At 51.6% G+C, this 16,284-nt stretch overlaps 3 protein-coding genes across 3 annotated transcripts; 1 reads left to right on the top strand and 2 right to left on the bottom strand.

Moving 5' to 3' along the window:
* Positions 1 to 321: 321 nt before the first annotated feature.
* Positions 322 to 3,677, bottom strand: LOC101798852 (urotensin-2 receptor). Its single transcript, XM_005016014.6, has one exon. The coding sequence runs from the start codon at positions 1,689 to 1,691 to the stop codon at positions 594 to 596; it is 1,098 nt and encodes a 365-aa protein (XP_005016071.2). The 5' UTR covers positions 1,692 to 3,677; the 3' UTR covers positions 322 to 593.
* Positions 3,678 to 4,578: 901 nt separating this feature from the next.
* On the bottom strand, positions 4,579 to 12,187 carry LOC101805062 (arf-GAP with dual PH domain-containing protein 1). The gene is made up of 11 exons (XM_027450394.3): positions 11,282 to 12,187; positions 10,110 to 10,240; positions 9,152 to 9,243; positions 8,979 to 9,061; positions 8,263 to 8,375; positions 7,368 to 7,514; positions 6,898 to 6,981; positions 6,497 to 6,559; positions 5,926 to 5,997; positions 5,236 to 5,467; positions 4,579 to 5,148 (listed from the first exon to the last, which is right to left on the bottom strand). Exons 1-11 carry the CDS (start codon positions 11,367 to 11,369, stop codon positions 5,120 to 5,122), a joined length of 1,134 nt encoding a protein of 377 aa, XP_027306195.1. The 5' UTR covers positions 11,370 to 12,187; the 3' UTR covers positions 4,579 to 5,119.
* A 505-nt stretch (positions 12,188 to 12,692) lies between these two features.
* Positions 12,693 to 16,068, top strand: NOL12 (nucleolar protein 12). Its single transcript, XM_027450437.3, has 6 exons — positions 12,693 to 12,851; positions 12,935 to 13,040; positions 13,236 to 13,284; positions 13,613 to 13,755; positions 14,707 to 14,807; positions 15,423 to 16,068. The coding sequence occupies exons 1-6, from the start codon at positions 12,769 to 12,771 to the stop codon at positions 15,592 to 15,594; spliced, it is 654 nt and encodes a 217-aa protein (XP_027306238.2). The 5' UTR covers positions 12,693 to 12,768; the 3' UTR covers positions 15,595 to 16,068.
* Positions 16,069 to 16,284: the final 216 nt, after the last annotated feature.

Raw genomic sequence — 16,284 nt, 5'->3', positions numbered from 1 at the left:
GACATGCTCTCCTCCCTGAGCTGTACTGCGGGGCAATCTCACATCCCACAACGTCTCCAAACCATACTTGGAGAGTCCAAAGACTCTTCAAAGATTTCGGTGAGGGTGGGTGGAGAAAAAAAAAAAAAAGCTGAATGAGAGTTTCGCCACAAGCCAGAGGATGCACTTTAATCAGGTCTCCCACTAGCGTGCCTGCTTCTCGAAGTGACTCACCGGTCCTGTGAAATCTGTGAGTCACTGTTGTCCCTGTTTTGTTATGGCTCTGTCCGTTGCCAGCGAGGAGGTGAGGGTGGTGAGAGATCCTTGGTGGTATAATTTAGACATACAGAGGTTGACTGCTCCCTTCCACCTACTCCCTGGCCTTGCACGAGGCGGAGGCCAGCACGTGAGGGCTGGGAGGATGAGAGTTGGGACTGACTCCTCACCATGAGCATCCTCAAGCGGCCTCACAAAGTGCGAGGCATGAAGGGGAACGCACCAGGTTGACGACAAGGATGGAAAACACCACATGCCAGCACTGAAGACATGGAATTTTTATTTCATGTCTCAACTCCCACAAAAGCCTGGGAGATGCCGCTCACCCAGGGAGCTGCTCAAGACCTGGGGCTTCCCACACTTTCCCCCAACATTTCCCCAGAAGCCAGGGGGATGCTGTGGCCTCCCATAGCATCCATGGAGGGTGTTTGGGGCCACGTCATCCCTGACCCTCTGCAGCCAGGGCGCCGGCGGTAGCTGCTGGCCAGCAGGGTGTAGAGGAAGGGGTTGATGCAGCTGTTTCCATAAGCCAGGCAGGTGACACCAAAATTTAGATAGGCCTGGGCGGTGGGGCCAATACCCAGCCCCTCGCCCTGGTACAACCCAGCCAGCTGCCAGCCCCAGAAGGGGAGGAAGCAGGCCCAGTAGGCCACCACGATGGCAGAAATCCTGGAGGAAAGACGCCGGCTGGGAGCCCGGCCAGCCGCCGGCAGCCCTGAAGGCCAGGCGGAGGAGCGGTAGGCCCGGGCCAGGCGGGTGTAGACAATGCCCAGCACCATGCCGGGCACCAGGACGCTGGTGGCGAAGAGCACCGTCAGGTAGAGGCGGAAGGCTGCCGGCGTCCAGGTGGGGACGCAGATGCGCTTGTGGGGGCCGTCCCCCTCCCGCAGCTGGGTCATCGCCATCATGGGGGCCGTCAGCAGGAGCGCAAGGAGCCAGAGGACGGCGCTGGCCAGCCTGCGGTAAGCGTTGCCGGCCCGTCTGGCCCGCAGCGGCTTGGTGACAGCCCAGTACCGCTCCAGGCTCATGGCGGTCAGAAGGAAGATGCTGGCGTGCATGGTGAGGAGGTCCAGGCTGAGCAAAATCCTACAGCCCGCGTCCCCGAAGAACCAGTCGTGGGCAAAGTAGGTGCAGAGCACGAAGGGGATGGTGGAGAGGTACAGGAGGTCGGCCAAGGCGAGGTTGATCACGTAGACCCCCAGGGAGCCCGCTGAGCGGCCCGACACCCTGCCGGAGGCCACCAGCACCGTGTAGATGTTCCCGACCATCCCAACCAGGCACACCAGCAGCAGCACTGTGCCCAGCGGCCCCGTGACGGGGCTGTCCTCTCCCAGGACACTACTGCTGTCACCCCCACCGCCGCTTTCCTCCGAGAAGCTGCCACCCTCAGGATCCTCTCCAGGCCTGACACTGATGAGGGCAGGGTCACGAGACATCTTGGGGATTGTGGTGGGAGAGCAATCGGGCTGTGAGAGACCTGTTCCTTCTCTCTGCCCTCCCTGCTTGCTATATGAGACACAAATATTCCTAAGGGAAGCCCAGATAAATGGCGTGAGCTCCACAGATGTAAGGTGCTCCAGGGAAGTCTATTCCTCACCTCCAGCCATACAGTCCATTTTGCTGATCTTGTCCGTCACAAGCTCCGTCCAGTGGTTTTCATCAAATAACGGCTGAAAAAGGGACGCCACGCTCCCCTTCCAGGCTGACAGGTGTAAAGTAACCGCTGCCAACCCAGAGGAAAGGTCTGTGCTCTTCACCAGCTCCTCGCTTCTTGCTCCTCCAGTGTTTGCTGGGCAGAAAAACAGCCGACTCCACGGACAAGTGGGTTTCTCCTTCTCCCTAGCCTCTGTTCTTTCAGCTCAGATGCTGGAGAGGTGTGACCCCCCCCTCCCATCCCCCTTAACCCACCCCTGGAGAGCCTTGCCCACTGCACAGGAATGTGTCTGACTCACAGCTTCACACACCAGTGTGATCCCAGTCCCAGTTCATACCATGCTGCTAGCCACCAGCTGAGGAGCCGTGATGGCTCCCTCCTTTCTTTCAGACACGCTCCTTCTTCCTCAGAGCCTTCCTCCTGCTCTCTCTTCCTTCTCCTTCTTTTCTCCCTTTCTTTTTCCTTGCCCAGTTTTCCTCCCGTGAGGCAGGATAGATAAGCCACCCCAGGCTGGCAGGAGGCAAAAGAATTGTGCTGTGGCTTTCGAAGGGAAACTAGGGTCAGCACTGAAAATGCAAAGATTGCTACACTGCTCCTTGCTTAACCAGGGCACGAGGACCTACCCCAAGTCATTTCCAAGGTCATCAGGACCCCTTGAGGTGTAGGCAATGGATTTAACCCCCAGTTTTCCATTCAAAGGCCCCCACAGACCACCAGAGGGTAGGACATCTCCCATGGCCTGTGACCTGGCCCTGTTCCACCCTTGTCCCCTGTCAGCATCAAGCTCCTAGAGGCTCAAAGGGCTGGGTATTTTAGACCCACTACCTCCTTTCTTTCCCCAAAGACCACCCTCCTCCTCTGGGATTTCTCCCTCCTCCCTTCCTGCTTTAGGCACCATTGCCTTCTGCTGGAGTATCACTGTATGACAACTGTGCCCCAAAGTCTTCCGCACCCAGCACACCCACTTTTTTTTTTTTTTTTTTTTTTGAAATAAACCACATCTGAACCACATTTGTCTCAGGAAGCAGACAGACGTGCCACTGCTGATCTCCTGCTAGTCTGCAGGGGTTTTTAGGTCACTCAAGATACACTTTTTTTTTTTTTTTTTGCACCCTCAGTGAGTGCGTTCGCTTTGTTGTGGCTGAGTCAGATGCCTCCACCTACCTCCAGCAGCAACATCTCAGCAGCAGATAGGCGAAGGAAGCATCCCAGCAGAACTGCCCTTGCTGCAGCAGGATTCGAGCACCTCCCAAGCAACGTGCTACATGCAACAGCAGCAGCTTCAACATGACCATGCCACAGGAGCATGGCACACATGGCAACGATGGAGGTGACTTTAGAGGCCTCCCTCAGGGTTATATGTGCCAGCACTTGGCAGGGCTGGGTCCCTCTCCTCTCCTTTCTAGAGGAGAAGTGAATGTGCAGGATATTCAGATGGGGCTTGACCTTTTTTTTTGATTTTTTTTTTTTTTTAATGCACTGTCCCATTTTCATATTATCAAAACTGAAAGGCACTTCACTTCAGAGCACAGGCTTTGCAATGGCCTTCAGTTTCTGGGACAGTCATGCTCCAAACTGAGAGACATCAGCAAAACTGCAGTGAAACATACTTATGGGTGGATAGATTTGCTGTGTCATAGCAGCAGGATGAGTAATCCTGTTTCTTATCCAAGAAGCCGGTGCTCCCAACAGGTTGTGGTGGTCTCAGCACAGAGGGAGAGGATCACCAGAAAAGCAGAGGGGGATCACATCACCCAGTTGGTTCTGATGGGAAGATTCACAGTCCAAGCACACTGGAAAATGCATTGAATAGCCACAGCTCCTTGCTCTGACTGTCTTTTTTCAAGAAACATACCTTAGAAGCCAGCAGCTCAGCTCATTTAGGAAGTTACAATAGATTAAAATGGGATTTTTAATTCATTTATTTAGGAGCTAATTAAAATCATAGCTGTCTCATTAATTCCACTTAGCTTCCCCTAGCACCCTAAATGCCTATTCTCACACTGCCTGTGTAAAAGTGCAGACACATTAGATAGCACAGCCAACAGCAGAACTCAGCCGGTCCTTCCAGCATGTGAAACACGCTGGGGAGCTTTAAGAGATGATCTCTGAGATATGAATCATGGGTTGATTTGGTGGTTAGGTCTGTTACTAGAAGGACGTGAACATACAGACTTCCCTGCTATACTAATGCATAGCAGGATACATAATATTCATATACATATCGAATGTGTAGCTCAGGATACAAGTGCCTTTGACATACAGAGAGTGAGGAAGCAGAGACCCACATATTCTTTACTTCAGACATCAATTCCTAGGCTCTAGTAAAGGCAACAGAGAGTCTGAAGTCTGTAGCAGGCATGCCATAGGCTGGTCTCTCCAGGAGCCAACCTCTCGCCTTCGGTTTGACTACAGCGACTCAGATTTGGCAGCTGAACTTCAATAACACCAATATCCTTCACAGTATCTTCCCTAAGGCAATATTCCACCTCCCACCACTTTTTTGTTTTGTACACACACACATATTGTCCACATACACACACGCACACAAACACTGAGCTGGTTTCTTAATCTGCTCAGCAGCAGTCAGAAGATGAGCTCCAAACAAATGCGGGCTGAAGAAACTTTCAAGCCCATACACACAGGAGGAAACAGGCTTCACAGTCAGCTGTTAGATTACATCTTTTAAGTGACCTTTAACAGCTATTAGACTAGCTGATCAAGTAACTAGATGTTTCACATCTCTGTCACCAGCAGAGAAGCCACTTCTTGTAATGAAATTGTCTCCCCTAGTGCAGCAGCCCCCACAGCCCACTGGGCCTCAGCTCCAGCAAGGCAGAAGTTTTCTTACGTAAGGCAGGTGGCTGTCTGCAGTTGAATGCAGATGTGATGTGAGGTCCCATGTCCACCACGGCAAGTGCCAAGTATTCAAGGCCTGATCGATAGGCAAGGACTGCCAGCATCCAGTTAGATCACAGCAACTCAGCAGTGACAGGTCGCACTGAGAATTCAGTCTCATGACTTGAAAAGAAGCAGCTTCATCGGGTCCCAGAACAAAGAGAAATGTCCGTGGGGAAAAAAAAAAAGTGCTTCAAAGGGGAGGCTGCAAGAGCACTGTGTTTCTTTGATGTCGATTTCCTCTCCTGTCTTGTCAGCCAACCCAAGAGGACCAGGTAGAGTCGAGTAATAGCGAAGTTTCCACGTGGCTTCCTAGGACTTAAACTTGAAGTAGGCTTCAACTGTAGCGAAGGAGAAAGGAAGTGCATTAGGGCAATGCTCTGAAGTGGAGCAGCAGGAGGGGAAGGAAACATCATCCAGGCACTTACTTGCATATTCCTGTGGTGTCATGGCCTGGTTGATGACACTAGTGAAGGCTGCGATCCAGCCCAGCTGGTCAGCCTCCGTCTCGCAGGTGAAGAGGTATTCCCGGTCAGGGGTGACAATGGTGAGGCCGTAGTGCCAAGAGAAGTTGCCCTGTGTCCCTGCAGGCAATCCCTTTTGGACACTATAACCGTTCTCACTGCTGCCCACAAATACCTCGCCCTTGGCAAACGCGTCCTGCACATCAGGAGGGAAAGAGAGGGAATTAGTGAATCCAGGAAGAACCAGCGATTAATAGCAGTGCTCCTAAGGGCAGGGTGAGGAGCAGGGATGCAGCAGCAAAAAGATCTGAAGGTGGTCAGGGGATTCAAAAGGGAGAGGCTGTGCTCAAAGACAGTGACCGAAGGGATAATTTAGGAGTGTAGACCTCAAGAAGTCCAAGAAAGGAACTGCTGCATCTGCCTCTCTGTGACACTCACCATGTCACTCTCCTCGCCCCCGCTGCCTTTACACCCCTGCCCTTCCTCTTCCCATTGTTTGCAGGCAGCGAAACAAATGAAGTGTGGGATGAATGAAGTGGGATGGAAAGGGGAAGACCTGGAGTCCACTCAGGGACTTTGGGCAACCCCCCAGCCTCCCTTACAGCAGAGCAAAGCAAAGAAGCAAGACTGTCAGGTCAGATCAGTCCCCCTCACCAAAGGGTCCTTGAAGTACATGAGCCTGCGGTGATCCAGCGTGAACCAGCGCTTCTTAAAAGCCTCTCTCTGCTGCGGAGGGAAGAGGTGACATTTGTAAGGTGACAGTGCCCTCTGCTGTGAGCTGTGCAGATGGATACCCAAAATTCACCCCAAACGCTTGAATCGAGTCCCTGCCTTAACAGCAACCTCCCTCTCTCCCCTTCTGAGCTGCAAGCGGGGATCAGTGACCAGTTTTCCAGCCCCAACTGTTGACCCTAACTCTTGGACTTCTGTGAAGGACCCCAGAGCTGAGACAGGAGAAACCTAGGTTCTAAACACCTCTAAAGTCATGCACACACAAACACATTCAGAGAGATCGGGAGAAAGCAGGGTGTCTGCTTTCATCTACTTTCACATATGTCCTTCCCCTTGCTTTTATTTTCCTCCCCCTTGATTGCACACACGCTGTTCCCATTAGTGTCTAAAGAGTAGGGGGGAGTGGGGAAACAACAGGAGGAAAACGATGGAGTAGGGAAAATCACTGGCTCTGGCAAATCCCTGCTAGTTTTCTTCTCCCATCTCAGCTCACCTTGGGACCTGTCTTCTCCATGTATCCCTCCTTCAGGAAGTTTCTTGTCAGCCGGCTTTTAATCTGGCAAAAAAGTGAGAGTAATATTCACTCAACCACATCTTTGCTATTCATTGTCAAACTCTTCCTTCTTTTTGCCCAAATTTACCTCCCTCTTAAATTCATGTTTGCAGAACTGCCTAGCCACGAGTCACTTCTGTTTGCAAAGTGCCTTGGAATAGCAGAGAGTGGCTGTTCTCAGGCCATCCTCAGCCCTTGTATGCACACTTTCTCATCCTTCTACCTACATATTGCAATTTCTACTCCTGTGTCTAGGGATCTAACAATAACTAATGGGCTCTTTTATCAGAGTAACCGAGTACCAGCAAGAAATTCAGCACTATGCTCTAGTGCTGCCTTACCTCATTATCGCTGGCTATGGGAAATGCTACTTTCAGGTAATGGAACTGCACAGAGCGAATGGCATTGAACCAGTCCACTACCTCCTGAAAACGAAACAGAACAAAAAGCTTAGAGCAGCAGTGAGCCACCCAAACTCACCCAGCTGCGCCCAACCCTATGTCAGCTGCAAGCACAGTTAGCTCTCCCCCCGCAGGCCTTAGAGCATCTCCCTCACACACACACACACACCCAGCACATCTTCTGCAGCAGCTCCTCCCACACAAACCCACTCAGCCAGCGCTCCTGCCCTGCTCCCTGCCACAAAACTCTCTTGCAGATACGCGAGCACAGTGCCAGAACCCTCAGCCTCTTTTCCTACAGCAACTCGCAAACACGCACGCCGTCCTACCCACACCTCACACCGCTCATAACCCGCAGCTTTGCCAGTCAGCTCAGTTGTTTTGCAGTGTTTGATACGAAACCAAGATACCTTTCCACTTTTATGGTATACAAATATGTTCCGAGTCTTGTTGTCTTTGAGATAGGTGATCTGCAGGCCATTGGGATTCCCAATCTTGGCTGGTTGGAACGTAGCATTGATGACATCTATTTTGACACTGATTTTGGGTTCTTTGGACTGAGGACAGAAAGGCATTGATCATGCGTGAGCAATCCTAGCGGGAAAGAGATCTGAGCTACTGACTTAGTGAAGTAAGGCAAGGCCAGAGGGTGTTAAAAGGTATTAACTGCCCCCTTCCCATCAAAATTGCCCCCTCCACTGTGTGGCATGCTCAAGGCTAACAGACTCCAAAAGGAAAGCCCCCACTCCTGCTCCTCCCAACCCCAAGCCATTTCCTCCCTTGCAACAGTCCACTAGCACTTGCCCCATGCATTTCAAGGAAGCAAACAAGCAGAAAAGTAGCCCTACACGAAACAAAACAACAGGTTTTTGGCAACTTGGTTCACAGTAGGGTGAGGCTGGTTCCAGGGATGGTGCAGGATTGCACAGACAGGAAGATGGATGGGGTGAAGTGAAAAATCATCCCTTTCATCAATAGTAGGATTGTATGTCAGCCCTGTACCCTGAGATTCACCAGTAAGACAGGAAAGGGGGAGTCTCATGAAGTGCCATTTCTGCCTTGTCACCAACAAAAGTACTGTTGAAGAGGGAAGGATGTAGGAGAACACAAAATGAAGATGTGGTGGAAATGTCACCCTGAGAGTTGCAAGAGAACCCCTCCTCTATGACACATCTCTCTTTTATCATCCCTGGCCCGGGTGAGTAAGGAAATCTCAGGAACACACATAAGAGAGAGACACATCTCCGTGACATCACTGCCCGAGGTGGAATATGCAATGAGGTGGGAGTTGTCCACCATGCTCACATCCTGCTTGGTGAAATACTTCAGGCATCCTTCTCTCTCAGACAAGAGGAACTTGCGGGGTAGGAACTGTCCATTGTCTCGGCCTCGCTTCCAGAGGATGCCTTCCTTCACCCCTAGGAACAGAAAAGTCGATTTTAAGAGCATCCCTCCACAGAATCAGAGTTGTATTCAGCCAGGGGGCCCGGCCACACGCTGGGACAGAGCATGCGATGCTTCCCACCCCCTCGGCTGGTTCCTACAGCTGCCTCTGTCAGTGTGAGAGCTGCCTCTCCTGTGAACACCACAGCCCTGGCCCATGCAGACAGCTGGCGTGGAACCAGAACGCTTCCCATTTGTCTCTGCAGGCCCTTAGGCTCCTACTCTTTGTGTCACAACGCTGGCAGTGACATTTCAGAGGCAACTGCTGTGGCTGAAGGGGGTGGCACGCAGCAGGACAGACATTCCTCATTGCAGAATTCTGGCTCCGCCAGCACAGCAAATGCCTCTGAACAATGCCAGCTGGTAATAAAACACTTGGAAGCAACCTACGGCAGTGCAAACCTACACTGTCCACAATTTAAACTCTCCCCGAGCCATGCTTTGTAAATATCAGGCAGGTTCGCAGGAGTACCTGTGGGATTTGCAACACTGACACAATGCGCTTTGTCCTCGTAACACTCAAAAGCCTCCGGTAAAGGCAACAAGGAGGACATTTTGAAGCTGTACCCTGCTCTTACCATCGGTATATGGCAGCTGTTTTCCTGGCTCGGTGAACTCTTTGCGTTCGTATTTGGCCCGTATCCACTGTTCTCTCAGCACCCTGCAGGGAGAGGTGACAGGTTTGCTGAGAAATGAACCAGGGGAACCCAGAACTGCCCTTCCCCCTTTGCTTTTACATGCAGCAACTTACTGGCAGTCATTGTAGGTTGGCTGATAATAGTAAATAGGGATGTGAGCTTCGTAAGTGGCTTTAGTCACAGCATTCCCATGCTTGGCCAGAAACTGCAGAGTTAGACAGAGAGTTAGTGCCTTCCATTGGTGCAGACTCATGTCAGGCCCTTTTCTTATCTATTACAGGGCGAGCTCTCGTGGACCATACTCATTTCCCTCCTTTGCAACATCCCTGCAAAGTCTGGCTACAGAAAGATGGGTCTCAAAGGACTTGCCTGTTCTCAGAAATTACACTGATTGCACCTGGATCAACAGAATGCCTCGAATGTCAATTCTGTGGTGCTGGGTGCATGCACATTCAGTGCATTTGCTGGAGAGACTGAGTTTAACAGCTCTGACTTTCCAAATCTCTTTGCTCCTCTCCAAAGAGCAGCAAGATACAGATTATTTTCCTTGGATCTCTGGAAAATTTTGTCAGTCCCCTGAAAATTAATGGGCCCGAGGGGAAATGTAACAGGAAGAGGTCAAGTCCATAGAAGTATCATTATTCTCAAGAATATCCCGTATCTCAAAACTCTTCTCAGAGCATGGAATTGTCCAAAATTTTCCCTTTGCATTGCTGAAACCAGGAGAAGACAATGAGCCAGGACGGAGCCAGGACAGAGCAGGCGAGTAGGAAATGAGTAACCATGATAAAAGACACTGATCCTGGTGTGACACACTGCAAGAGATTTGTGTCGGCCACAAAGTAACAGGAAATGGGGAGACACATAAAGGCAAGTGCATCTTCCCTCTCCCAGTGAGTTAAGAGGAATTATCTCCACTTGTGTATCCAGAGCACTAGAAAAGTGACTGCTTACCACATTAATCTCCAATTCTGTGAGGCCAAAGGCCTGATTTGGCCAAAGGCTAGAAGAAGTGTTAGTATACAGCCTAGACCCAACCTACCTGACATACTGATGGGATAAAAATCTCACCTGCACCTGAGCATCATCCCAGTGGTCCATCTTCAGGGATTTGACTTTGCTGATGCTAGGGATGTTGCGGTGAATTCCTGAGCAGCTGAGGCATATAAAGACACCCAAGGTAGAGGATGCCCAGTCAGGATCTGAGGGTATAAAAAGGGGTATGAGTAGAAGTGGTAAATTCCCCCAGGGAAAATGTCTCAACTCAGAACATATCCCTGAGAAACAGAGAGCTTTATGACCATGGTTCCACCTGAGTGGGTTAATTAACCCAGGGTACAGATGTCTGTGTGGAAAAGCATAGTTAATATTGCCTCCACTGCTTAATCTGAATCTCTGTTGACTTGAACCTTGTAAAACTTCAAAGTGCTCTGCAAACTCCCTTTGGGTAAAGAACCATCTGAGACAACAATACAACCACCTCTGCGAAAAGACTCCAGGAGCTGTTTAGTGCAACACAGCAAACCCACAACAGTATTGAGCTCAGGAAGTGAAAAGCAACCTTCAAACCAAAATCATCCCGGGAAAATTTAAGACGGTAGAACGGTATCAATTAGCCTGGTTTTACTTTGGCTTGGGTGGTACTACCCACACGTCCCTTTTGGGAGGAGTACAACGGGCACTTTTTAGCAGTGCTTGAGGATCTGATCGATCCTCAGAGCGGTCCCCTTTCAAGAGGACAAGCTCCTCAGTGAAAGAAATCTCCCAGGCGCCTGCTGAAGGTTGTCGGTTCAGCGCTGAGTCACAGAAGAGACCGTGTTCTACCGAATCACGCCTTCTTTGTGCAGCAGTTCGGCTTTCACTGGGAGCTTTCCTGTCGGGTCCTGACTGGGCATGACCTTGATTTGCATCTGAGATCCACCATGATTGCAACCCACGGTGCTGCAGCTGCCCAGCCCCTGCTCCTCTGGCGCTGCCGTGTCCCTGTCCTTCCCACCAGTGCTGCATCTCCTTCCTCTTCCCTTGCTATCACATCTCTGGGGTCCTCTTCAGTCTGGACCAGCCCACACCACAAGAGCTGCAGGGCATTGCATGGCTCCCACCACCTGCCCTCCCAGCATCACCCCTTCCCCTGCTCACACTCCTCCTTCAGCAGGCTGCTCCAAAGCCCCACCAGGCCAGGATGAGACCAAGAGACCAAGTCCTGCCTCTGCCCTGTCCTCCAGCAACCCTCAGGGACTCACCTGGCTTCCCACAGTCTGCACACAAGGAGTTTTCTGCCCTTTTCCACACCTCCCTCAGGGCCTTCGCGTTCTTCTCACCTCCAGCCATTGTATCTGAATGCCACCCCTGCCTCCGGGCAGGGCAGGTGCCTGGGGCTTCTTGCACCTGCAGCCCACCCCGAGGGAGAAGGGGCCACCAGAGCACCAGAAGGGCTTGCAGAAGGAAGGGGAAGAGGGAGGCAAGAGAAGCCCTGAGGTTAATGGAGGGAGAGCGGAGGGCTGGCTGCACCTGAGCCGGCAGGGCGCGGGCTGGTGTAAAGAGGCTGGAGGACGAAGTGCACTGGGGCAGTGAGAGAAGAGGAGGAGAAGAAGGAGGAGGAGGAGGCAGCCTACCCCATGGGCGTGGAGGGAAGTGCGGCAATTAACCACAGAACTGGTTCTGCTGCATTTCTGCTGGGCAGAGGACAACCCAGGAAAAAAGAGCAAGCAGACAGTGAGCTGATAAAGGCAAGGCGGCTTGGGACAAGCGGCTGTCGGGCTGTGTCGGGACTTGTCACACTCTGCACACTTGGGGCGGTTCTGTCCCTGACCCAACAGCACTTGGGAAGGTCCTATAAAGCCAGCTGGCCACCACACAAGCCTTACAGACGTTTTTAAGGGAAGGACTAGAGGTCAAAAGAGGTTCAGAAGTTCAGCAAAAGTCACCCGGTTAGCAATGAGGAAGGTGGGCATCCCCACGCCACCACCAGCTGGTGCTGGGACCTCTCCCACCATGACCCTATTGCTCCCTGCAACTACCTGAAAGGAAGTTGTGGGGAGCTGGAGGTCAGCCTCTTCTTGCAAATAACTAGTGGGAACGGCCTCAAGTTGTGCCAGTGGAGGTTTAAGTTGGAAATGAGGAGACGTTTCTCCTCAGAAAGAGCAGTCAGGCATCAGGATGGGTTGCCCAGGGAGGTGGTGGAGTCACCGTCCATGGGGGTGTTCAAGGAAAGGTTGGGCATGGTGCTTAGGGACATGGGTTAGTGGGTGATGGTGGTGGTAGGGGGATGGTTGGACCAGATGGTATGGAAAGTCATTTCCAAGCTTTACGATTCTGTGGCTGCTTGGACAGGTCCTGCATCCTGGAGGCTCAGCCTCAGAGCCGAGACCCATCCTCACGCTCACCTCCCCAAGGCTAAGAGGAGCTTACACCAAACAACGAAGGCACCTTGAAATCCGTTCAGACTTTTTATTATAGACACATGGAAGTGAAACACTGCGAGCAAGAACTCTCCTGCTCCCACTTCAGGGGAAAGAAAAGTGCAAGGACACAACGAGGGGACACACAGAAGGGTCCCCACAGCTCGCCCCCATCACAGGCGGCGGCGCAGCCACAAAATGGCGGGCGGGGCCGGGCCGGGCGGGGGGGACGCCCCCGCCATGTCGCGCCGCGCCGCCCCTCATGGCCGGGAGGCGACGGAAGGGGCGGGCAGGGAAAGAAGAAGAAGAGGAAACCGCGTGGGGCAGCCATGGGTCGGAAGAAAAAGAAGAAGAAGGGGCCCGGGGGAGCGGCTTCACGGCTGGTGGTGACTTTTGATGAGGAGAAACGGAGGTGGGAGCGGGCGGGAGTGCTGGGGGGGTTCCCCGGGGCAGGGGGGGGGGGGCGCTGGAAGCTGAAGGTTTCCTCTCTTGCAGGGAGTACCTGACCGGCTTCCACAAACGGAAGGTGGAGAGGAGGAAGGTGGCCCTGGAGGAGATCAAGAGGAAACTGAAGGAGGAGCAGAGGAAGATGAAGGAGGAGGTACAGCACCCCCCAGCCCTCTGAGGAGAAGCCCCCCCCCGCCGTGGCAGAGGGAGCCCCGGCTGGGGGGCAGGCATCCTCGGGTTCCCACTGTGTTACTTTTGGGGAAAAAAAGGTTCTCCTGAGCGAGGAATTGGGATGGGACGGGTATTTGGTGTAGCAGGGGTGCTGCAGTGACTTGTTTTCCTCCCTCAGCGGCACAAGGAGTACCTGAAGATGCTGAGCGAGAGGGAGGAGGCGCTGGGTACGTGCTCTGTGGTGACAGGATTTGGGGCTCCCTCACAGCAGGGTGGGGGTCAGAGGAGCCCGTGAGGAACTGGAGGGGCACCAAACATGCCAGAGAGCTAGGGGATCTGCCTCTGTGGCAGGGCAATCACAGCTGGAGTAGTAGTGCTGCCCCTCAGGGATGGCACCTCACTCCTCTTATATCCCCTCAAGAGGCTGGGCAGCAGTCTGTGTGGGTCTGACCCTCCGGTGTGATGCTCAGGAATGTGTCTGTACCTTGTGGAAAGCTGAGTGCTTTGCATTGTGTTGTGTTTTATTTATTTTATTTTATTTGTTTGTCTCCCCAGAAGAGTATGATGAGCTGGAGCACTTGGTAACCTCACGGACGGAGTCAGTGAACATCGACCACCCAAACCACATCGTAACGGTGACCACCATCAGTGACCTGGACCTCTCAGGTGCACGCCAGCTGGGACTGACCACCCCTGAGGTACAGCCACTTGCTGCCTCTCTCATAGTATCAGCCTTAAACGTTCTTGGGGCTGACTAGGTAGGAATGGCCAAAAGACTTGAAGCTGGCTGGGAGCATGGATGAAAAAGGAAATTGATAATTTTCACATTTCTTCCTCTTTAGTGGTCCGGTGTTTGTGGAGAAGTGTTGTACTTGATCACTCCAAATCACCCTGGAGTCCTTTACTAACTAATCTTATGTTAGTAGAAGCTGCCACAGAGGTGGATGGGGAGAACATAGTATTTTCAAAGCAGGTACAACACAAGCAGTGAAAGAATATAGGCTTTATTGCATGGACTGTCCTCCGTGTTTTTCCTGTGACCTGTCCAGGAAAAATTCCTGCTAGGGTGAGGATGGGTTTTGCTCTCCATGATCCTATGCTTGGACCACACATAAAGAAAACATTTGATTCTGGTTGTGGTCATTTCTATTTTCAGAACAGATACTATCTGAGATCTCATGTTTGTTTCATAAAGGCTTTGTAGCACAAGTTGACATGACCCTTTTGATCTTTGTGGCTGGGTTTAATCTCTGGCCAACTATATGTATTGAGCAGTTAACCTTTTATATTTCTGAGGGCATCTTCTGAAATGAAAATCTACCTAAGGAAGTTTTAGTATTTTAAGGAAGAAAAAGCTGAAACCTTCACTTCATAGGTTAGACTTCAATTGTGTGGCCATTAAGATCATGCTGAAGTTGGTTCTTGGGGTGGAATGATGTGGGACTCCTTACTGGTTGTCCCTATTTGTAGGGCCACAATAAGAAACCTTGAGACTTGAACAATTATAGTTGTCTAAGATTTAAAGTCTTGATCTGTAACCTGATGTTTCACAAAACTGGATGAAATCAAGAAGACAGCAGAAACACTGGTATAATGAGACTGCCTGTTTTAATAGAATTTTTTTTTGTTGCTGTTTTTTCCTTTTTAAGGGAAAAAATGATGGTTCAGGAGAAGAGAAGGGAGAAGAAGTAGTGAAAAAGCCTACAATAACAGTGCCCAAGAAGTCCAGAAACCCCCTCCTGTCTGAAAAGTACGTATAAATTCATTCAACTTCTTGCTGCTAGGCTCTGTGAACTGGTCCAGGAGGATCTTGGTGCCGGAGGGGATGCTGTGCTTTTAGGGTGCCGGTGGGCAGGAGCCAGCAGAGGGCACTGGCAGAGCACAAGCCCGCCTGGGACACTTCCTATCGCATTCATCTCTGATGACAGCAGCAGGAGGAGGATGCGTTGCAGGGTGGGCTTTGCCCTGAACTGTTTGTCTTGTCCTCCTCCTTGTCAGATAACGCAGGGAAGGGTGTGTTGCAGGGAACAGAATTTGTACCTAGGATGAAGGTCAAATGACCCTAAAGCTTAAAGCTTTGGCATTCTCCACATTTTTGAGTATCCAGGCTTTACAGCTGCTTTGGGGTTGCGGAGAATGACTTAACCCTCTGATGGCTGGGCTGCCCTCTGCTCAAAAAGCTCGTTTTAGTTGCTACTGTACTTGCAGATTGCAAGTTTTCTGCCCTCTCAGGACGATGCCTGGCACAGTGGAGTTCCCCTGGGGCATGCAGTTGGCCCGCAGGGTTGTCCTGCTATTATCGTGGTGTTGCCTTGCTCCTGCAGACTTTGGTCCCCAGATATTTTTCTTTTCTTGCCCTGCCCAGGATCTCTGCTCTTACCGCCACGCTGCACATGCACAGCAAGAAAAAAACAAAAGGAAAGCGACCCCAGCGCGGGCAGGGCCCACACCAGAAAATCCAGAAACCCGCCATGAGGCGAACCACCAAGAGTCAGCGACGGAGGCTGACGGGCAAAATGGGCCGCGACCAGGATTAACGGAGAACCTGGTGCTCAGAGCAGCAGCTGGGACAGTTTTCTGCATCTGACCTGCTGCTCTTTTTGGCTTCTTCACCATGGGGAAGGACCTTGGTTGCTCAGCTCGGACCAGCAGTGAGCCCAGTGCAGCCCTTCTCTCACCTGAGTGCTGGTCTGGGGCGCTAGATGCTCTTCCTGTTTATTCCTGCGGCATCTCCAACTAAATATCTGCCCTGAAGTCTCTAAAAACTTGTGTTGGAGGTCAGATTCTCTGTTTGGCAGAACCCTTCTGTCCTCGAGCCTCCCCTTCCAGAGCTGATGCTTGGTTTTTATCAAAGGAGGGGATCTAGCACTGAGCGCAGCAGGCACACCACCAGGGCAGCTTGTGAAACTGGGAGGTTTTCCCACTCAGAAAACTGGGAGTTTTCCCACTCAAGCACCAGTGCCTCGGTGTTTCTGCTGTACAGTAAATCCTTCTTCCATGAAGACGTGGAATTTTCTTGTCTCGTGTGTTTCTTCTCCAGTGCCACACTGGAATTCGGGGATACTTGTATTTTTATTTATTTTAGGGGTAGCTGTCCCACGTGAAATTTATTAACTTCCTGCGTAAATCTTTATGAAATAATCTTGCTAAAAACATGACTTGAAGTCTAACAGCAGCTGTGCTCATGCCAGTACCAGCTGAGAAGGGGGTAGATGATTCCTCTTGCT

The sequence above is a fragment of the Anas platyrhynchos genome, chromosome 1, assembly GCF_047663525.1.
Source record: "Anas platyrhynchos isolate ZD024472 breed Pekin duck chromosome 1, IASCAAS_PekinDuck_T2T, whole genome shotgun sequence".
Taxonomy (NCBI): Eukaryota; Metazoa; Chordata; class Aves; order Anseriformes; family Anatidae; genus Anas; species Anas platyrhynchos.
Note: the sequence above shows the minus strand (reverse complement) of the source record. Positions and strands in the feature narration are given on the sequence as shown.